This window comes from Peromyscus maniculatus, chromosome 3 (assembly GCF_049852395.1).
Source record: "Peromyscus maniculatus bairdii isolate BWxNUB_F1_BW_parent chromosome 3, HU_Pman_BW_mat_3.1, whole genome shotgun sequence".
Classification (NCBI taxonomy): Eukaryota; Metazoa; Chordata; class Mammalia; order Rodentia; family Cricetidae; genus Peromyscus; species Peromyscus maniculatus.
The window spans coordinates 147971225-147994985 of record NC_134854.1 but is presented as its reverse complement, the minus strand read 5'-3'; the positions used below and the strand labels follow the sequence as shown (position 1 = coordinate 147994985).

The window sequence follows — 23761 nt, the reverse complement described above, 5'->3', positions numbered from 1 at the left end:
TTATGCCAAAATGTGTGTTTTAAAGGTACCTTAACTTCAAAATTTGGATGTAAGGATATGTTGCTTTGGAAAGGAGGCTCTGCTTTTGTTTCCACAGAAAGCCAGAGGCTATGGATTTGTTCCAGATTAAGATACATCAGGTTTGACCAGCCAAGACCACCTGAAAGGTCTCTGATGACACCACGGCCCAGATGATCCAACATCCAGAATCGTTTCAAGGCAACTGGCTCAGACGTTACGGTCTCACGGACTATTCCATGATCCTAAAATTTTCTTTGTGTCCCCATAAGATACAGCGCCCCCCTCCAGCAGGAAGTAGTAAGAGAAGCTACGCCCAAATTCCCAAATATACCAAGCTGACTTTGGAGATGTGTAAAAGTTAAAACCTTCCTTTTAAAAAAAAAAGAAAGGGGAAGTGCCGTGGGACGGTCTGTATGTCAAATTGCTCTGATTGGTCAATAAATAAAACACTGGTTGGCCAGTGGCCAGGCAGGAAGTAGGTGGGACAAGGAGAGAGGAGAATTCTGGGAAGCGGAAGGCTGAGGCGGAGAGACACTGCAGCTGCCGCCATGACCAGCAGCATGTGAAGACGCCGGTAAGCCACCAGCCACGTGGCAAGGTATAGATTTATGGAAATGGTTAATTTAAGATAAAAGAACAGTTAGCAAGAAGCCTGCCACGGCCATACAGTTTGTAAGCAATATAAGTCTCTGTGTTTACTTGGTTGGGTCTGAGCGGCTGTGGGACTGGCGGGTGACAAAGATTTGTCCTGACTGTGGGAAAGGCAGGAAAACTCAAGCTACACTCCTCTATTATTATTTATGACTTTTCTTTTCTTTTCTTTTCTATGCAGGCTTTATCTTGTCCTAATCACACATCTATGAACATAGAGCATCCAGTGAGTCAAACATGAGCTGATAAGACAGGCATTCCAGGCAAACAGAGAAGTAGAAAACTTCAAGTTGTGTTGGAGGGGAGTTACACAAACTTGCTAGAGCTTGGGTTTTAAGTTTTCTAAAGGTCTAAATATAAACTCTTGGTCCCTGGTGTGGAGCTGTTGGGAGATGATGAGCATCTTTAAGATGAAGGTCTGTGTCTAGTCCTACTGTAACTTGTTATGCCATGTTCAGTTGATATCCCCCGGAGGTCTGCACTTTTCTGAAGGGAAACAGGAGGAGTGGATCTGTGGAAGAGAAGAGGCGGAGGGAACTGGGAGGAGTGGGTAGAGGGGAAACTGTGGTTGAGATGTAATGTATGAGAGAAGGGTAAATGTTTTTAAAAGAGGTGGAGCTTAGTGGGGCCCTTCGGTAATTAGGGGCATGACTTTGAAACAGGGCCCCCCACCTATTCTTGTATGTATGATTGTTCCCCTTCCCTTTCTCCTCCTCTCCTCCAGACTTGAGGTGTAAGAACACTCATTCTGATGGCACTCCTATCATGATGTGTAACTCTCATTAGAGGCTTGACTTTATGAGACAGTGGGATCTCAAATTTTTATTTTTTTTTTTATTTATTTATTTATTTATTTATTTTTTTGGTTTTTCGAGGCAGGATTTCTCTATGTAGCTTTGCGCCTTTCCTGGAACTCACTTGGTAGCCCAGGCTGGCCTCGAACTCACAGAGATCCGCCTGGCTCTGCCTCCCAAGTGCTGGGATTAAAGGCGTGCGCCACCACCGCCCGGCATCAAATTTAAACTTGTATAACCACACAAAGTTCTCTTTATGGCTTTATTAAATTGTGGGCATTTTGTCTTATGAAAAACGAGGAAACAATTGATATGCTAGCATTCAGGACTTCATCTGACAATGCTGGTCCCATCCACTTCCATTCCAGAACCACAGTAATGCTTCTGAAGTAACATGGGCTCATGTGGCTTCCCTGTTAAAAGCATCTCAGTGTTCTCCTGTTGCTCGTAAGATAAAGATAAAGACAAAATTTAACAGCTCCTGGGATGAACGCTGTAGAAGCCCCCACGGTCACCTGATCTCACGGGCTCTTGTTCCCAGTGCCCACGGCTGGCCTCCTTGCAGTTCTTCCTGCATACCGAGTCTCCCCCAAACCTCAGCTCCCCGCCCCCCACTCCACCAACTCTATTCATTCATGAGGTCTTACCCAATTGTCATTTCCTGGGCAAAACTTTCCCTGGCTCTCTAGAGAAGACCAAATCTTACCTTCATGGTATTTCCTGGAGTCCAAATCCTCCCCTCTACAGCACTTAGTACAGTCGTAATTTTACATCTATCTAAGTGATCATTTGATTAGTGACCAAACCATAATTTCCAAGAGGGCACCAAGGTTCAAGGATCATCTTTCCTGGAAAACCTTCCTGCCCACTCCCTTCCAGACTACTTTTCACAGCCACTTGTCTATCTCCAGTTTTTGGTTTACTTGTGTTCTCTGAAACAGATCAGAGAGTTCTATAAAGAAGAGACATCTCGTTGTGAGCCTAGTACACAGTAGGAGCGCAACATTTATTGACAGGATGATCTGGGTCCTGTCCCTTGCTGACACTAACTTCCTGTATAACTTTAAGCAAGATATGCCACAGGCACACACACACACACACACACACACACACACACACACACACACACACACCATGCTCACACACTCAGCAAGACTCGGCCATTTTCCACCATGAAAGAGTAACAGAGATCAGTTCCGGGAAAACCTAAATACCCAGACAAATGAGAGATAAAATGGTTTTCCAGACAGTGGATATCAGGCAACAGAGAGACAGGTAGGTCATGGGGTTGCCCCAGGTCCCTGCCTTGAGAAGTCAGGGGAAGCCAGTCAATCCCAAGATCCTTGAGTTACAGGAGCAGGAGTGTAAACCTAGCAAGATCAAGGCAAAAATCCATCCACTATCTGATAAGGGCCCCAGCTCAGAGAACCACAGAGGTCTACTGAAGGTAGCCCTTGAGCACAGAGCTGTGTAGGTGTGGGGAAAAAAAAAAACTGACTCCCTGTTAGAAAAAGAACCATCTGGAAGGACTGAGAATGGCACCTATTTCCACCAGCAGGATGGGAAAACACTGTAATTCTTGGGGCACTGGGCAAACATTGGTTTACTCAGTAGTTGTGGATAATTAGGCTTGGACTGAGAGTTCCTGCAGACCCATTTAACAAGTCATAAGAGGGGGCAGGAACTAGGCTAAACAGTTTGGAAAGTATTCTCTAGGTCTCCATCACCCCGACTTGAAACACTTAAGGAAAGAAGCATACATGCAAGGCAAAGCACTTCCACTTCTCGGGAGATCCTGGGACTGATAGCTGATGGCATCCAGTGCTGGGAATATGTAGGGATGCCAACAGCTCTGACAGGAACCCCGCCCACACCTTACAGAATGTTCATTAGCTCGCCCAGCACGTGCACCGCCCGGCAGCTTCTCCTCGGAGCCCATGAAGACACTGCATGCCCTACCAGCGAGGAGCAGGACCTCCCCCTCATAGATGAGAAAGCTAAGGCTCAGAGGGGCAAGGAATTGCCAGCCAGATGTAAAACTGTGCCTAAAACCCAAGTCTCCTGGGTGTCCCCCCCCCCCCTCCCCATCTAGGACTCTTCCCTTGACCCGGAAGGCCTTTGATCCTTGGCAAAGCTCCATAGTCTGCCCCAGAGGAGGAAGCAAGCTAGGACACCCCTTTTAGCCCAGCAGCCTAGGTTCTCCTTTCACCTTCCCAGAAAGACACTCAGTGCTCCCTATTATTAATAATAATCAGTGGTGGCATCGTTATTACTGTTATTCTTGGACATCAGAGAATTATGAACATCCTCAGAAATGGCGAGACACATGCTCGCCAGCTGTTCCCCATTATGCCTCCCTGGGTACACGATGCGCCTCCCTGGGTACACGTTGTGCCTTTCATGTGTTTAAAATCATAAATAATCGTTAAAGTATGTTGCTCTTATTTTTTTATTCCTGGGACCCAATGTGGTTCTCATAAAAGCTTGCTTTGGCCCCACTGTCACAGGCTAAGGGGTTCACTGAGATTCCTTTTGTCTTCTTTCTTTCCTCCTTGTCTCTCTCCATCTCCCCACCCCCCAGACAGGCACAGCAGTGTGGTCCCAGGGCTGATTTGTTTCCTCTCTGCATTAAAATCACGTGCTTTCCTGAGACACAGGGAGCCAAGGTTCTAGTGATGTCTGCCTTAGACAACACACAAGTCATTGCCCCCACTTTACAGATGAGAAAACTGACATAGCATCGCAAACTTAATGAACATACACCAAGGACCCACAAAAAATAAACTAGGAAAATTTATAACGTAAGATATAAATGTTATAGCCCAGGGAGCCCCTAGGTCAGGTTTCTCTGCAGTGACCTGGGAGGAGCTCTCCCTGCAAATGGCAGGACAGGTGCCCCACCTGGCACACCATGTCAATAGGAGTCAAGTCAACTTCTCTGTCTCTCTGCTCGTTAGCTTGTTTTTCCTCTGCTGTCCCATCAGTTGTCGGATCACTGAGGTTCATCTGTCACTCTTGCTGGGGTCCTTCTCCTCTCAGCAGTCAGAGCGTGTCTGAAAACTACCTCACGCCCTCTGCTCCAATTCCCAAAAGCTGAGCCAGGCCGAGAAGTGAGATAAACAAGATGGCGTGCGGACGCAGGCATGAGGTGGACCAGGATGGAAGGCTGCCCATCCGCAGCGGAGAGGAGGAAGCCGAACAAAGGTGCCCAGAACCTGCCCCCTCTGTTTTCACCCCCAAGTGGTGCTGGAAAGGCACTCAGGCATGTGAGGAACAACCAGGGCTGAGGAGTTCTAGGCTGCTGAACATCTGTCCTCACTCGCTGCCCGTAAGCACATTTGTCCACGCACGCGAGTGTTAAGCCATTCCTTCACCAAAATGGAAACAACACCCCGAGCCGCAAAGCTCAGCTGTAGACCTAGAGCCGGAAGGGAGGTCTTGGTGGCCACAACCAGAGGCTGAGCTGGCCCTCACCACTCTACCTGTGCCTGCAGGTTGAGATTCCTGTCAGCAGCAACGCTGCCTGGAGACCGTAATACACTGACAAAAAAAAAATGTTCTTTCTCTGTTGTCCAATTCTGTATTCGTTTATGGTTTTTATTTCTGTTGTCAGCATGTCCTCTACACATGAATGAATGTTTGCTGACTTTTAAATTTTGGGATCAAATCCAAGCTTTTTAAATTACATGGCTGACAAGGCCCTTTAAGAGCTGTGCCTCTCCCAGCTCCTTCTTCCGTCGCATCCTCCCCACTCACAGTCTGTGTAGAACCCACACCAACTCCTCTCAGCTCATCTCACAGGTGGACTATTTGACTTTGGGACCCCGGGATCTCTCCCTCTCTAGAAATGTTCTCATTTGCCCTCCTAACATACCAACTCCTGCCCAGCCTTCAGATCTGAGCTCAAATACTCACCCACCGTCATCCAAATGAGTTCCTTCCCGTTGGTGCTCATTACACACCCCTCTTGTTTTTCTGTGAGTGTCTCTCAATTTACAACTAGCCATAAAATGCTGAATTCTCATCACATAAAAGTGGCCAGGACCAGAGTTCAGCTGTAGTCACTACTGCATTAGCAGCACATCTGGGACATAGTGATGTTCATCACAGGGGTGGATGATGAAGAATGGAGATGAATAGATGGGTGGAGGATGGATCAGAGCAGAGTGAACAAGAACGTTGTGGTGGGAAATTAATTTCTACACCAAGCAGGGCAGAATCTGTTCAGAATCCTTGGCATGGACATGGATGTCCTTGTCCCTTCTCTAACTAGAAGCCACTTCGTGCCTGGGGCAAGAAGCATGTCTTTCAGGTTTCTCCTTGCCTCCCAGTCAGGAGATGAATGGAGCAGAAGGTCACACTGTGATTTTGGACTCAGGTTCACAGCTGTGGAGGACTGATAAACGGATAAGGGTCTCCGGGGAACAGGATGCAGGGGTGAGGGTGCTGTTGTTGATTTCCATGGTGCAAGTATGCCCATCGCAGCCTATTCTAAGCCTCCAATTGTGCAGCAATAGCCTTCGAACTCCCAAAAACAACAGTAAGTTTTAGGAGCCACTAGGAGACAGTTTGTCACTGAAAAAGCTCACATTGGGCAGGAGCTCCATGCATGAGCCCCAAGTGCAGGAAGTTGGTGGTCTCTCCTTTCTCTGCATCTCCTCCCCCATGCCGGCTCCTTCCCATATATTCACGGACATGCTGTGATGATTGATCTTCCTTGTCAACCTGACTGGACTCGGGATCACCAAGGAGACACGCCACTGAGTGTCTGAGATGGTGTTTCCAGGGAAACTTAACAGAAGAGGGCAGACCCACCCTGAATGTGGACAGAGGCTTGCCAAGGCTGAGGATTCTGGGATAAATAAAAAAGGAGAACTCCGACCAAGCACCAGCTCTCTGCTCTCCATTTCCTGATCTGCCTGGGTGTGAGGAGTCCTAACCACACACTCCTGCCCACGTGAACTCTGCTAGACCTTCGACACCATGATGGGCAATTCCCTCTCAAACCACAAGCCCCAATACCCCTTCCCTCCTGTCAGTCGTTTCTTGTCAGGTGTTTGGTCACAGTGACAAGAAAGGTGACTTCAAAAGGCAGCATGGCCTCCCTGAGCCTCCTGTTCTTACGTCCTGTACTAAACCACGGGTCCTGATTTACTTCCTTTGTGCTGACATCATTGTGAACAGTCCCTCTCTCTCAAAGCTGCCCTCCTGTGGATCTGATGGCCAGCCTGTCCACACTTTCCACTCTTAGCCCTGCTCGCCTCTTGCCCAGGTCCCGGCCAGCCCCCATCTACCCAACTCATACAGACACGACTTGAAGGCTTTAATAACTAAAACCATGACATTTAATTATTTTTCATTGCAAGTGTTAAACATAGCGAAGTCTAAACTCGTGTCTTAAAACATCTTCATGTCTGATTTAAAGCAGTCTCACTCTATGCCCCAGCTTGGCATGGAACTCACTATTGGCTTGAACTGGCTTGAAGCTCAAAACCGAGCAGCCTCAGCATCCTGTGGGTGACAGTTACGGGCACAAGCCACCGCCCCTGGCTTATCTCTGTGTTTTTAACTTCACTGTCTTCAGGTCTTAGGTCAGGCTCCTCTGCTCACAGACCTGTGTCATTGCATGGCCATTGCATGGCCATGTCCCATCTCAGCTTCTCCCCCAGAGCCACAGCAGGCAGGTGCCACCATTATCCACCCACCGCCTTCTGATGCTGAATCAGAGAAGCATGGGCAGTCAACAAACTGGAAGTCAAAGCATTCTGCCCTCTTTCTGGCCATTTAAATAGTAATCGAAGAGCATGCACCAAAACATGGAGATATGAAATCTAGACCCTCCCTCGGCAGCGTGCCTATATTAAAAACAAATGTTCCAGAATGGGCTATGACAACAAGAGAACAGACCCACCTCCAGCCATCCCTATATAAACAGCCACACTTCTAGTTCACTTAGAAACCAGAGTCTATCCAGAGATGCATTCCAAAAAGACTAGGCAGTGACTCCTCTCCCCACAACCAAGGATTTACATGTCGCTAACTGCAGTGAAAGACATGGAGTTTCTCCTGGCATTTTATATATATGTTAGGTTTTGATTCTTTTGAGATCTCACTATGTAGCCCAGACTGACATGAAACCCATGATTCTCTTGCCTTCCCTTCTTTCTGTACTGACTAGTTTTATGTCAACTTGACACAAGCTAGAGTCATCAGAAATGGGGGAAGCAAACTGAGAAAATGCCTCTTTGAGATCAGACAACAGGCAAGCCTGTAGGGCATTTTCTTAATTAGTGATTGATGGGGGAGGGCCCAGTCTGTAATGGGTGGTGTCATCCCTGGGCTGGTGGTCCTGGGTTCCATAAGAAAGCAGGCTGAGGAAACCATGAGGAAAGAGCCAGTAAGCAGCACCCCTCTATGGCCTCTGCATCGGCTCCTGCCTCCAGGTTCCTGCCCTGTTTGAGTTCCTGTCCTGACTGCCTTCAGTGATGGACTAAGATGTGGAAGTGTAAACCAAATAAGCCCTTTCCTCCCCAACTTGCTTTTGGTATGGTGTTTCATCACAGTAATAGATACCCTAAGATATCTTCTCAAGCGATGTGATTACAGATGTGGACCACTCAACCCAGATCTCCCAACTTTTACTTTCTGGATTTACTCAAATGTCAAAATAGTCCCAATGAATGAACAGATCACCACTTGATGAAGGAACTAATTGTCATGGAAAGGGGTGGTTTCTACAGCTGAATTTTGCTTGACAGCTCTGAACTGAGATACCTATATGTAAGGGAGCCTCTCCTAAGGATCATGACTGAAAGGAGGTTGTGGGGCAGAGGAAGCAAGAGCCAGGTGGCAACAGTAGTTCAATCAATCCAGAGCATTATTGAGCAACTAGTACTTCAACGGCACACAATTATTTTCAGGAAAAAAATGCGTAAGAAATGTGAGTTCCTCATCCCAGAGATTTAGGGTACAGATTTAGGGTACACAAGCTTAACTCCTCAAAGCATCTGGAGAAAAAAATGGGTAAGGTAAACACTGAGTGTATAGTGACTAAGAATCCAAGAAAGGAGAGATGGGTTCAGGCTGAATAAATAAAGGAGGAGGCAGGTGAGACCAAGATTGGGGTCCATAGGATGAGTTGAGTTGGTTTATTCAAGGAGGAGTAGTTAGCCATGTAGTGGGTAGCTGTTCCAGCTTTGACCTTGAAGCACCACCCAGTGAGGCAGCTGGTAACTGCCACATCTACCTAGGACCTGCCCCTGGGGCATGGCCGGAACAAGAGCCCTTAAGATCAGAGATCCAGACATGCCAGCCTTGGGGGTTCCTCATGATCCTGGATGCTGGTTGGCACACCAAGTCAGAGTTCTCGAGAGAATCCTGCTGGACTGCACCTCACCTCTCCCATATCCTGTAACCAACCTCTTTACTGGCTGTAAGTTACCCCAAAATAAACCTCCTTTTAACTACATGGAGTTGCCTTGTTAAATCCACACATTAAAGCCATTCTAGGACATGAGACAAGTGCTTTTCGGAAGGTCTGTCCCATAGAAGAAGGGGGAAGCCACTCACTCTGTGTTCTAGAAGAATCAACATTGAGGAGCTCATGTAGGCCCTACAGAGAGGCCTGGTTGGGAAAGAGCAGTCCAGCTGGGCAGGGGAACTCGAAGGAGGACCAGAGATGCCATCAGAGCTAGGAATCAAGCAGCTCTGAGTGTGGGACAGGCCGCTAGACTGAGTGGGACAACTCGCTACAACTCATCTCAGAGAGAGAGTGTAGAGACATGTGTAGGATAACTGGACCCAATAGGATATGAGCAACCCAAAGAGAATCTCTCTTCAGGACCCTCCACTAAGCAGCAACAAGAGCAAAAATCTGCATAAACAGATAGATAGGTAGGAATGTAGATAGATAGATAGATAGATAGATAGATAGATAGATAGATAGATAGATAGATAGATAGATAGACAGACTCACAAATCATCATCTGCTTTACACACAGGACACAGCTTTTTAAAGAAAAACAGAATTCAGGATCTGTCCTCTTTCTTTTACGGGTGAAAGGGGAATTTACTCATAAAACTGATCCTCAGCTGTGGAAGAATTGTAACCTGCATCTTTCGCACCCAGGACCACGGCATCTTGGATGAATCTCTCCTCAAGGACTCTATACAACAGTGCTTTGGGATGTTAGCAGGTCTTCCACAGCAAAGAATGTGGAACATAGTGGAACCATTTCCTCCCTGTAAGGTTTCTACAAGCCTTTTTAAAGAAGTTTACTCTTCTCTCATACATTACTTCCCAACCACAGTTTCCCCTCCCTCCATTATTCCAAGTTCCTCCCCACCTCCCCACCTTCCCTCTCCCCTAGAACTACTCTTCCTCTGTTCTCCCCCACCAAAAAAGCAGGCCACCTAGGGATGTCAACCAACACAGCTTAACAAGCTACACAGTAAGACTCAGCACAAACCCTCATATCAAAGCTGGGTGGAAGCAACCCAGTAGGAGGGAAAAGGTCCCAAGTGCAAGCAAAAGAATGAGAGACACCCCCACTCCCACTGCTGGGAGCCCACAAGAACACCAAAAACAAGCCAGATAAGATGCAACAATGAGCCGGGCGGTGGTGGCGCACGCCTTTAATCCCAGCACTCGGGAGGCAGAGGCAGGCGGATCTCTGTGAGTTCGAGGCCAGCCTGGGCTACCAAGTGAGTTCCAGGAAAGGTGCAAAGCTACACAGAGAAACCCTGTCTCGAAAAACCAAAAAAAAAAAAAAAAGATGCAACAATGAATGCTTCTTGAGTATGTTAGCTCAGACTACACAACACAGTCTGATCCAATGGCAGGTTTTTGGGGTGGTTGTTTTGTTTTGATTTGATTTGATTTGATTGTTCATTTGGTTTTGGTGGGGGCGGGGGGGGGGGGGCCGGGGTCCAGTAAAATAAGAGAATGGAAGTGAGTATTTACTTAACTCGTATTAACTCGTATTGCAAAGTAATGCAAAGTGACACACATAGCCTTTAATCAGGTGGCCCAATGCATGGGAAATTTTATATTTAAAATTCAGTTGATTCAATCATTTGTCCATGAGTCTGTACCTGTGACTATAAGTCATGATTTTACAGTAATTCACCATGATCGGTATTGTTCAGAGTGGACTCAGGAACATTTCTACTCAAAGCCAAGTGCAGCCATTAGAGGAGTTGACTGGGCTTTAAAACATACAAATGTCTTTATCTGGAAATGCCTCTTGCCAAGGCAAAGGCTTTTACTTTATCGATCTGGTGGTTGTCTTTGGGAATATAATTAAGAATGGAAAACAAATGTTAAATTAAATAAGCATCTCTTCTTGATGGTACCCATACTGAGTCCTTCCTGCTATCCCTGTCAGAACCTCCTGACTCATCTAACAGCAACAGAATATAGAGAAGTGGCCACAGACATGCCAAATTCAAGCAGGAAGATCCATAGACAAAGAGCCGTCCACTCCAGACTCAAAGGCAGGCAGTGGAGAAGGCTCAGATGATGCCAAGTAGATTCTTGGTAAGCAGAGGCCCCTGTGCCGAGCCATTTGCTTCCTGCTTCCTGCCAGAAGGGTGTGTTCACTTCAAAGGACTGCCACCACCGATTGCCACAAGCCAAGTGACTTGAAATAATTGATAGTGTTCTCCTATAGTTACAAAGGCCACAAGCCTGAAGTGAAAGTGTCAGAGGCTGCGCCTCCTGTGAAGGCACTAAAGGAAAGGTGTTTTCCAGACCTCTTCCAGCTTCTTACGTCCCCAAGTGTTCCCTGTCTAGGATGGCATCCCTTGGTCTCTGCCTCCCTCATGCAGTCCTCTCCCCTAAGGACCTCTGTGCCACATCCCCTTGTGCCCTTCTCTCCTAAGCACATTGGATTTGGGGCTCACACTAGATCCAGAATGACCTTATCCTGAGATCTTTGGTTAACAACATTCACAAAGACCCATTTTCCAAATACACCACATTCACATAGTCCAAGGCCAAGACTCGGTCACACCTTTTCTATCCCAGTATTTGTTCCGTTGAAGAGATCTAAAACCCTAAGGGATTTAAAATACAGGTCTTGGGATGGTTTTTTCCATGTGCCAACTGGACTGGTGAATGGGTGTTCTGATAGTTAGTCAAACAGTATTGTGGATGTATATTTGAGGAACCTTCGGGGACGAGATGGGAATTTGACTCAGTAGACTGAGTATATATAGCAAGTTGTCCTACCTAATGTGGTCTGAACAGATCAGAAAGGAAGCCCCTCCCACAAAGAAGGGGGTGTTCCTCCCGCCTGAGTGCTTTAAGCTAGGGTATCAATCATTTTCTTCTGCCTTTAGAATTGGACTGAACGTCAATCTTTGTGGTCTTTACAATACCAACATTCAGGTTGGTATTTACACCATGTGTTCTCCTGTTTTTCAGGCTCAAGCTACACAATTGGCTCCAGGGAACCCAACTCACTGACTGCCGATCTTGGAACTCCACAGCCTTCATAAGTGCCTTAGAGTGTGGCCCTTCTTCTCTCTCTCTCCCCTGTCTTACCTGAGAGCCCCAGCTAACACTCATGTCTGAATAACTGTGAAGCAAGAGGTTCTGTGTTACCAGATGAGCAGTCTCTGAGGCCGGACACAGACCATGAGTTGGGAGTTGGAGTGGATATATCCCCGAACACTTTGAGAAGTCAGCTAACCAAACCAGAGTCCTAGAAACGCAGTGGCAAGTACCTAAGAACAATTTCCAAAACTCTACAAAGCTTAATGGAATCAATACTTTCCTCCTAAGGGGCTACTCAAGATAATTAAAATGTCAGGTTTCTTTGTTTTTTTAATTGGAATTACGTCAGCTTACTTTGGTCTTCTCACACTTATCATGAAATGTTGATGGTATTTATGTGATCTCTGTTAGGGAAAGGGGGAGGGATCATTCTTTGATAAGTGCTATTTGTAAAGATGAATACTTCAAAACATGGGCTCTATTGGGGTCCATTGAATCTCTGACTGTCTAGTCTTTATCTTTGAGTCATTAGCATGTCAGAAAATCTGCATAAATTAGTTTGTAGTCAGCCCTCCCTGAGCTACATTTTAACATTAAATCCTCCATTTTTATCCAAAATCGGTATAAGTGACCCCATAAATGCCATCCTAGGGATATCTACATCACCCATGTACACCCCCACATGCACAAGGCTCAGGGAACATGGCAGAAGAGGGGGAAATGATTATAAGAGCCAAAGGTCAGGAAGGGCTGGAGTGGAACAGTGTCTTCTGCACATGACAGAACCACTGCTCCCATGAACTCGCAGCAGCTGTGGGTTGCCTGCACATGGTCAAGCCAGTCAACATTCTAGTATGGGGGGCCATTGACAAGGCTTCACCCCTGACTGAGGAGCTGTGGATGGCTGATGGCTTTGAGGGGAGGAAAAGTCCATTTTCTTTAAGGATGTGGCTCCCAGGAAGCTAATCATGCTGCAATGTGTAAGTATATGGAAGGCACAAATTGAGCTGGATAGGATATTTTAAAAGGAGGGGGACACAAAGTTGAGGAAGCAGAGAGATGGGAGTGAATCTGGGAGAAGTCGGGGTAGGAGTGAGGAGGGTGTATGATCAGAATACATCGAGGTGGTTTGAATGAGAACAGCCCCCAGAGGCCCGTCTGTTTGAAAGCTTGGTCATCAGAGAGTGGGACTGTTTAAAAGGATTAGAAGGATTAGGTGTTGCCTTGTTGGAATAGGTATGGCCTTACTGAAAAAAGTGGGTCATTGAGGGTGGGATTTGAGGTTTTACAAGCCCATTCCAAGCTGTGTATGTTGTGTGTGTGTGTCTGTCTGCCTGCCTGCCTGCCTGCTGTCTGTGGATTGTTTGTAAAGCTCAAAGCTACTGCTCCAGTGTGTTCTGCAATGATGATGATAGACTAAGCCTCTGAAACTGTAAGCAAGCCCTCAATTAAGTGCTTTCTTTTATAAGAGTTGCCTTGGGCCGGGCAGTGGTGGCGCATGCCTTTAATCCCAGCACTCGGGAGGCAGAGTCAGGTGGATCTCTGTGAGTTCAAGGCCAGCCTGGTCTCCAAAATGAGTTCCAGTAAAGGCACAAAGCTACACAACAAAGACACTCTGTCTCAAAAAAAAAAAAAAAAAAAAAAAAGAGTTGCCTTGGCCACAGTATCTCTTCACAGTAATAGAGCAATGATATAGGTATACATTGTATAAAGTTCTCAAAGAAGTAATAAAAATATGTTTTTTAAAAAAAGAAAAGATTATTCCAATAGTTATAGAGAGATGGTTCAGCAGTTAAGAGTGCTTGATGCTCTTCTGGAGGACCCAAGTTCAGCTTCCAGCATCCATGTTGGACAACTCACAATCACCTACAACTCCAGCACCAGGGGGGGTCTGTCTGACACCCTCTTCTGGCCTCCACAGACACTGCACTCACATGTGCACATGCGTGCGCGCACATGTGCACACACACTTTTAAATTTTTTAATGTATAAAAATCCTTAAAAAAAGATTATTCCAGCTTCATATGTGAACTTGTGACTGAAAACCTAATCTTTTATATGTTGTTCAGGGCCTTTAAAGAAAATTATACTTTGGTACTAGAAAAAGGTTTTTCCCTCCCACCCCAATACATCAGTTTACTCCTGCAGCTGCCATGAACCACAGACCTTGTTGCTCTGTCTACCAGGAAGTGCAGCATGAAATTCTGTCTCTCTCACATCTGTCCCCTTTATTTTCATCTTCTATCATCTTTATTTCTCCTGCATTTCCCTACTTGCCCCTGACTGCATCATTTTGTAAAATGATCCATCTGCACTCTTTTCTTTGTTAGTCTCTAACCCAGATTCATTTTGAGAAGAAGATGAATAGACCTAAGGCAGAGCCCAGAGGAGAACTCAGGCCTTCCCTTGTCACACCTGTCACGTGACTGCTTCCCCTGGGAATGGGTTCCCCCAGCTCACCCTGCTGAGCAGTGCTCTACCCGTCTTCCCACAAGCTTCCCCAGTCAAGGCACAGCAGACCCCACACCTGGAACCGTAATGTTGCTGACACCCTGCTCCCTAGGAAACAGAATGCCCCTCCCCAGTCCACAGTCTAAGGGCCATCTGTTCTTGCCTCTCTGCAGACTCTGCATCTGGACCGCTGGCTGCCTTGGTGAGTGAACGGACTGGGCTCACGTCCCCCAGTGCTGCAGATGCTGGCTGTGAAGGGGGAAGAAAGGGAAGGAGCAGAGAGGGACAACCCGACCCAGTGCCAGCTGTGTAGCCTGGCACATGTGACGGTGAAACACACAGCAGCCACAACCCGCAGTGACGGCAGTTACGGTGAGAGACAGGTACCATTGTGCCAGGCACGTGCACACACTTGCTCCTCCCTGTACCAGTCCTCCACTACCATGTGACTCATGTTTGGGAGGTGTGTAGATCTCTAACCCTGCTATGCTAAAAAAAGGTCTGACCTGCTCAAACAGTATCTACTTATATGCAAAGGACACTTAATCTGATGTCTCTATGGGTTCCTGGGGGTAGCAAATGAGACCCCTTTAATACCAGTCAATCTACTAGCAATAGCCGCTAACCCGCTGATGGATCACACAAAAGGGGTAGCCACCCACTCATCCCAGCTCTGTCTCCTCTTGGACTGTATTAATATGATTTTGTGGACAAGAACATTCCTTCTAAAAGCCTCACTTATCACATACACATACAGAGAGAGAGAGAGAGAGAGAGAGAGAGAGAGAGAGAGAGAGAGAGCGCTTTGTCTCTGCTGGAGGCTTAGGGAATGTGAATGTCAGGGCTGAGGAAGGGGGTATTCACTCACGTACACAAGCAAGTGGAGGTGATGAGCATAGATGCTGACCCTGATCTAGAAGGACCATCTTCATAATAAACAGAAGAGCTATAGCACCTGCCTCCAAAGTGACCCATCTCAACTCTCCCTAGACTGTTCAGGACCAAAGGCCAGCCTTCCTATCCCCTCCTGTGTATGCCTGTTGAGTGTCCCTCACAAAATGCAGGCCCTTCTGTTGTTGTTTTTGGAAAACAAATGTTTCCTTCCAAGATTCCGCCTCCCAGTTAATATCTGTGCTCAGGACTCTGAGTCCCTGGACACATTACAACGGATCTGTGCAAGTTTGAGATCTCGACTTCATGATTTCCTCCACATCTTTCTGGTCTCTCTGGACCCTACTGGGTTATGATCCAAGTCATCACCGACCCGGAAGATGCTCAACTGGTCCTATACCATGCCTTACTCCTCCTCATCATTCCTACCGCCTACAGGATGTGGCTGTCTGCAAATGTGGCTTATTCTCATTTTAGTCACTTTCCAAATCCATTTTTCAAAGGAGTGATGCTGGCCCTCCCCAGACCGCCATGTCTCATCTTCCCTAATCCACAGCCCCCCATCACTGCAGGAACTAAGCTTAATCTACCCCCAGCCTTGGGATCAGAGTCTCTGATTAATTTTTGCAAACACATGTATCCTACCCAGTACAAGTTATAGCCTCCTTGTCTGCTTATACGACCCCCTATGAGGCCAACTACAAGGCCCCCCCAAATGCTATGAATATGGAGAACAGCAGGGGCCATGTGGCTGAGCACACAGAAGGATGCCAGAACCTTCCACCTGTGTGGAGTCTGAGATCCAGAACTGCTGGGGGAAAGTGTTTTCTAGTCTCTACATAGCCTAAAGGAGCAGTCATGGCCTCATTCAGACCCCCAACCCCCTACTTTCCAGGCGGAGGCGTGCTCTGCAGATGGGCCTACAACAGACTCAGGCTCCAATGGCTGCCTTCTGTCTGGGTCTGTGCATACTTCCTGTTGCCCTGGGCCCTGTTCTCAGCTCCCCAGGGCCTGGGCTGCTCTGTGGCCCCAAGGCTTTCCGAAGGCTCCAACCAGCAGGAGCTGCAACAGCACTGGCTGCCTGTCAGGTCAGGAAGGAAGCTGACTAGGGTACCAGGAATTGAGAACACTCGGAAAAAATAGTTCAAAAAACGGATTCAACAACAAACTCTTACATTTCCACATCAACCATTAAGAGCCCTGTTCTTAAAATCACCTGCTAAGAAATTAAAATGGGTGATATTATGCCTGGATCACAGACAGGGAAACTGAGTCTCTGAAAAGAAGCCCCATGTTCAAATCACACAATAAATAAATAGAAAGCCCAGACTCTATGCCTGTTCTTGGGACTTGTCTAGCACAATGTCTAACCCCTGGAGCTGTCAAAATGAAAAGGGAAGAGAGCCCCCCAAAGACAGAAGCTTTGTAACAGAGGGCATGACCCCAGTAGAATGGGGTGAAGACAACATCAGCTATTCAAATGAAGCAAAGGAAAGGGACAAGAACATACTGAGAAAGGGAAAGAGGTGAAGGGGGTTGGGCAAGTCAGGATCCTACCAGAAAGGACTAAAAGCTTCTCCCCAAGACTGAGACATGGGTGGTATTGCTAAGAGACCAGGCATACATCAGCTGGGAAGAGCAGCATTGCTGAACAAAGATGGCATGTGGATTTACAGCAGTGGCATTAGAAACAAGCAGACTAAACCAAGGGATCAAGAACCCAGCAGGAAGGAGACAATATCATTGTAAGAAGCTGGGCTCGGTGGTACACGACTGCAGTCTTAGCACTTGGGTAGCTGAGACAGAAGGTGTGCAAGTTTGAGACCAGCCTTGACTACAGAGAGAATCTCGGTGTCCCAAATACGTGTATAAACAAAAAGTAAATAAATAATAAAATAGTGTGACTATTTTGAACATGTGACTCCTCCAAATTTGTGTTTTATCAAAAAAAAAACTTGCAGGTGGTCCTCATGTCTGTGTTTATTTATCATTTGATGGACATTTGTTACTGCAGCTTAACGAATCGTAACAAAATCTGTAGTGTTGGCTCAGACACATGATGTCACTTGATATGTGGTTTTTGACAGGCGGTAGACCTGTTGTCAGCAAAGGTTGTGCACAGCTATGATGTCGTCAGCACAGCTAACAATGTAAGTTGGTGTTCCTAGCTCTAAGGATGCTGTCAGTAGTGAGGGTGAGATGGAGAGGCAGGGCAGCAGTACCAAGAGGCAGCAGATGCAGGAGGAGTCTGCTCCTGACAGAGAGGTAGAAACGGTTGTTAGAATGAGAATCGGGATCTCGGCAAAGATAAGTCACCATCTGTGAAACAACACCGTATGGGGCAGAAGCAGAGACAGAGACAGAGCTCTTATCCATAGATCACCACCCATGGTTAACACAACCACCATTAACCCCAGCGTGTCAAAGATGCTCAAAGCCGACTCCCACTCCTTTCCCTAAAAGGCCTATGAGAAAAGAATGGGAAGTTTGGGAACAAATAATTCTCTTGGGAGCTGTTTTGCTGAATTTTGTGGTACAAGGAGACACAAGGAGAAGTTGAGAATTCACTGGGGAGATTTTTAAATTGTGCATACACTGTTGTAATTGAAAACTACCTCCCACGCCATCTAAACTGTGAGGCACCCAGCCTGCACAGCGCAACCTCCTGGGGATGATTTTTCCACGACCCTGGTTCCAGAGACTCATTCCATACCAACCGAGCAAATGGAAACCTCCAGGTGAGACACTGGCGCAGAGCTTATGAAAACATTTCCCACATGATTTCAGTCTGCTCACATGTTGCAGAACCTCCTAACTTATGAAAGAGCAAAAGCCACCATTGTGACCGCAGTAGTATGCCCACAGCATCTTTGATGTTTTCCGTCCACACCCCTGGCTTTGCACAGCTCACTGCCTGAGCCCATTGCCAGGTTCACCACAGAGAAATGTCTGATGGTTCTGGACCTTCAGGAGCAACAGAAAAGGAGGTAAGGTACAACACAGAAAAATAATGAGGATGAGATGCTTGGCTTCCCAGACAGCACAGCCCAGGTGGAAGTCTGACAGACAGACAGACAGACAGACAGACAGAGGGACACCAGTTCTTCTCTGTCCCACCCACCTCGTGGCCACATACTTAGGATCCCTGGGGAGACAAGTTTGACTTCAGCCCCATGAAAGCCACATCCACCTGGCCCAGCTCCCAAATCATCCACATACACCAGCCCTCAGGAGGCCCAGAATCCAGGAGAAACAAGTGCATACTTTCTTGGTGGGGACTTTGATCTTCAAGAATTCTGCTTCCCTGGCCAGCACCTGCCATGGGGCGTGGATCCGGACAAAGACAGATCCCTGGCTTTTGCTCTGTAAGATACAAAGGGAAAAGAAATGGAAACACTTGTAAGAACACAGCTAAAATTCTTAGTTCCCAGCTCTAGAAGCCCAGACTTCGGTTCTCCAGTGTGGGACTTTGTCCCCTTTAAATGTCCTTAGGAGCCAATTTCACACACCCATACCCAACTTATCCATTCTGTTCCAGACATGCTCTGATTCCAAAGTGTCTGTGTCCCCAAAGTGTGGTCCATGGAGACTGGTGGCTTCATGGGGGAAATAAAATAATTTTACATACAGACTTGAAAATTATACAATGATGATGTCCATGGAAAATGCACTAATGCAGTAACAGTTGGTCAGTGAACCACTGCTGGCATTCAAGGAACCAACTTCAGTCTATCTCCAGCCACGGATTTTATTGTTCACGGATCAGATCTGTGCTTCTGTCTACTACAATGCTGAGGGGCTGGTCCTAATCACAAAAGTGACCACACAAGCCTAAGAGCGAATGACACAAACAGCAATGCAAATGTCCCATTCAAAATAATATCAAAACACCACCCCTGAGCATGGTCTGGTGTGAACACAATGTGAACTGGCACCCTAGGACAAGCAATCACACTGCACACAGATGTCACTCAATGGGATGGAGATGCAGGGATGAACACTGAAAACCCAGGCTAAGTCAGCAGTCTGCTTGGCCTCCCTCACCATGTCTGAAACAAATACTTGTCCATTTGCAGCAGAAATCCACCCTCATCTTCAAATAAAACACAAAGCATACGTTCTTTGGGATACTAATTATTTTTGTCACCAAAGAATGAAAGAGAACCAAAGCTGAGCAATAAAATCTGGCAAAGATCCCACTATTTCTGACGCCTCTAAAAGACCTTTAAAATACAATTTAAAAAAAAAAACAGTGGCAAATACTATGTGCAGAGAGAAAGTAAACATGTTGGTTGTGAATTTCTTCTTCAAATGACTATTGGGATTACATAGAAACTTTGTACCATGGTAAGAAGAAGTAAATGAGGTAGCAAGTGTACCATTTGTATTGGGATAAAGCCATTGAGGTAGCTTAGGACTCAGGTTCTAACACTTCTCTTTAGAAATGCTGGGTGGGATTTCTATTCATTCCTGGACACCCATGCACTAGAAGAGAGGAGGGTTTTATTGACCAAATATCATATACGTGTGGTCAATATACCATTGACCATATGCTTTGTGAAGCAAGGTACATGGGGTCATGCTGAGAAGACAGGGACTCTGTGTGCAGTCAACATATTCAGGTGTTCCTTTTGGAATTCAGTGCCCAGGTTCATTTACAGAGAACCTTGCTCCATGATCTTGGTTTAGGATTAAAGATAACAGTGGAAGCCATGAACTCATAGCTCTGACTGTGCCTTTCCAGTGTGCCAGGGAGACAAACAGCCATGTGGAAGGAACTGCTTTCCTCTGACTATGAAAGTGTTCACACGTCTCTGAAATGAAGACAGATATTTTAGAGCTCTCATGATGCAAAGAATATTTGTTATTCTTAATGGTGACTCTAACACCACACACACACACACACACACACATATACACCTTGAGTAATTTAGACTTCCAGAACATAACTTCAGGGATGAAAGCTCATCATTTGTAAAGTAGAAGACTGAGAAATAAGTCAAAAGGGCAGGGGGCGATGGTTGTCTTTATTTTATAGTTGTGGAAACCAAGCGAGGAAGATTCAAATGATTTGCTCAACATTATGAAGAACAATGAAATGTGATAAAAAATAATTTTCAAAACCAAGAAGTGTTTGCTCTCACTGATGGTTTTTCTCCGTTCAGTGGAGAGAGACATGCATTGTTATTGGCTGAAACCATCTGCCAGTCACTACACAATCAAATCAGAAGGCACCTAAGGAATCTAGTGGCAGCCCTCTGATGGACACTCCACCTCCCTGCTCCCACGTGCAGCACAGTTCAGACACAGCTATAGGAGTGTCCTTTGCTAAGAAATCTCCCAGCCCTCCACTTCCGCCTTGCTTGGAATATCCAGGATGACTAGACAGGGTCATCGATCACTTGTGGCTATTCCTAAAGGTAACTTGAGATTTTGCTTGATGAAATTCAAAAGTAAGAAAAGGAACCATCTGCAAGGTGGCCCTCTGTAGCCTCAGCTCTCTGTTGTCGCCCCAGAAAAGATGATGTCGATGAAAGGTGACAGGCAGCATCATCCCTCACACTTAGATGAAATCAAGACATCATTAATTCTAATATCCTATGCTTTGTCTTTATTTCTGAATTGAGACAAATGTCTTTTTAACTTTATTGAGACATTGTGTCTTGGGCTCGTGCCAAATGTCCACTAAGTGGGTACAGATGTTCAAAGTTTAAGAAAGGGTTGGGGGAGCAAAGGCCAAATTCCACTGCAGTGGTGGCAGACTGTTAGCTGTCCCCAGACAGTCATTCTCATTTTCTTCATTTTTCACCGAGCAGATGGTCCTCTAGGATCAAAACTATATGTCCTTTGCAGTAAGGCGTTCCCAGAATTTTGGTAATTGCTGGCCAACATGATGAATGTGTTACATAGCAGCTTCCAGCAGCCTTCTTCAAAGACAACAATAGGTACCTTTGACTCTTCATCTTCTTCCCTCCCTGTATCTGTTGCCTGGATACAGGCTTAACTCAGACCTTGAGGTCAAAGTCCAGGCCAGTAACATCAAAACATTTAAGAGAGACTCTGGGTCTAGGGCGGCCCCCTGCATCTTTACGGGAAAGACAAAATTCTACCTTGTGTGGGCATTATGATTTTAGAGGCTCTGCCCGCTGCAGCCCAGCCTTACGCCGACTGAGGCGAGACTCTTTCTCAATGGGGATGCTAATTTTCTGCAGCAAAGTATTCTGCTTTTTCGTTTTCTGCAAATAGAACTTGCTTGAAATGAAAGTCAAAGCTGGGATGTGGTTTTATGGTGTGAAGTGTGAACAGCCAGTTGTCATGTTCCTTTGATGTCCCAAAATGTTGTTACCTTCCTGTAAAAAGAAGAGCACCCTGGCTGATGCGAGCTGATGTGAAGCCTGAACTGGTGTGCCTTGGTGCATCTTCTGAAGAAAAACAAACACATGAAAAACATAAGCCAAGCTCTGTCTCCCTAACACAGGGATCTAAAATTGGAGGTTAACATGCATTAAGCTAAAAAACAAAACAAACAACAACAACAAAAAGGTTTCTTGTTCTTTGTTCTCTGATCTCAGGCGCTGTCTGTTCTGCTCTGTTTGGGGACTTGGGTTGTTTGGAGGCAGAGTGGAAGAACAGGAGGAACTTGGAGCTTCTGATTTCAACAGACAAAGATTTGAACCTGGATTTTACAGCTGCTGGAACTTGAGCCAATAAGTCACTTAACCAAGCGAGCCTCAGTTTCTCCAAAAACAAAGGAAGAGTTAAAAACAGTCCAGAACTTGGGGGATTTGAGATAAAGTCCCTTCTAGTGTGTCTTGTTAGAGAATGTTCCATGAACATCAGCCTTTACCAGGCTCCACTTCGATAGCACGCCGGCTTCTTAGCTGCCGGGACAGTAGCCAGCTCTTTTTTTATATTCCTCCGGCCTTCGCGCAGCATTACACAAAACAGCGCATCCCCACTGGGAAAAACTGGTTTCTGTTAGATTAAAATCGTGAATCAGTAATCCTGTTTCTGTTAGGCCTTGAAATTTAAAAATTACCTACAGGATTTTGAAAATATCCCTTGTGCCATAAAGGAATTCACAAACTCAAGACAGAAAGTATCTGCCGAATTTGAGACCAGGGTCAGAACACACTACTTTCAGCTACATGAAATTTGACCTAAAGTATAAGACATTCGCCATCTTACCCATCCCTAGAAGAGATTTTATAACTAAACGCTTTGTCTGGAGGGGCTCCCAAACCTAACCAGACAACTAGCATTAAAGTTTATGTCAAATGCCCTATAATATAGAATGTGGTTGTCAACAGAGGGAAGAGATTGTGTAAGAAGACCCGAGGCTATGGATCTTCTCAACAGAAGGTTATCAGTCTCTTTGTTAATTAGTTCCCCAAAGATACCCACAACTAACTACACAGCAAAGAGCTGGCTTCACAAAGCAGGCAAGGACAACCCAACTTTTCACACTGGGTTGTGGACCCCACATGGTGTGGCGTGACTGAATGTGGGGGTGGCTGGATTGAATGTGGGGATTATAAAAATTGTATGTGATAGTAAAAGGTTTCTGAACGCACAACAGACAAAAATTAATTCAAAATCAAGCAGGTAATAAATCTAAGATGTTTCTGGCAATATTCACCTAAGATGCACCACAAAAATTCACCAGGGCCTTGGTTCCAAACACACACCATGTGCACTCTGCACCGTGTGTCACCATAGCACACAGCGCCAACGGTGCCAGGTCACCTCACTGGGACTAGAGACTCATGTCTGCTTGTTTGAGTGGTTGGTTATTGCTTGGTTGGTCTGGTTTCATTGGTTTGGTTTCAGGGACATAGTGTTTTATACGTGTGTGTGTGTGTGTGTGTGTGTGTGTGTGTGTGTGTGTGTGTATGTATATATGTGTGTGTGTATATATATATATATATATATATATATATATATATATATATATATATATATAATTTTCTGTTCTTATATATATAAACAGAATGGTTTCATCTTGGAAAAACAAAGAATTTTAATATTTCCTTCAGCCTATAAAGAATTACATTAGTATATCTTTGGACTGTCCTGTGTTAGTATGTATAATTCTAAAAACTGCTGAGTTGAGTTTCATTTACAAACGATTAAATGAATTTTGATTTGAGATCAAGACAATTTTCAGTAATTTCTAAAATGGTCTTAAATATACTTCTGCTATTTTATACCACATATTTATATGAAGTAATGTTCTCAGCATTAATGATTATAAAACCAAAATATTGACCAACTCTGAAAATATTGAAGATGTTCTATTCTACACTCTTTGGTATCAAATACTCAGCTGAGATTTAGCTCTTTATGTAAAAATGAACACATCCATCTCATTAGTATGCAAACTCACTTTTGTCTTTAATGAATGGTAAAACTAGATAGATGAATAGATAGATAGATAGATAGATAGATAGATAGA

General features: G+C 45.6%; 1 protein-coding gene across 2 annotated transcripts in view; it reads right to left on the bottom strand.

Annotated features, from left to right (window-relative positions):
* The window catches only part of Ano2 (anoctamin 2), a 343664-nt gene that overhangs the window by 245962 nt on the left and 73941 nt on the right, over positions 1-23761 (bottom strand). For both annotated transcript variants that reach the window (XM_016006375.2, XM_016006378.3), the window contains one exon: positions 18571-18669. In XM_016006375.2, the coding sequence (XP_015861861.1) occupies positions 18571-18669 (99 nt within the window). The remainder of the gene's footprint in view (positions 1-18570; positions 18670-23761) is intronic.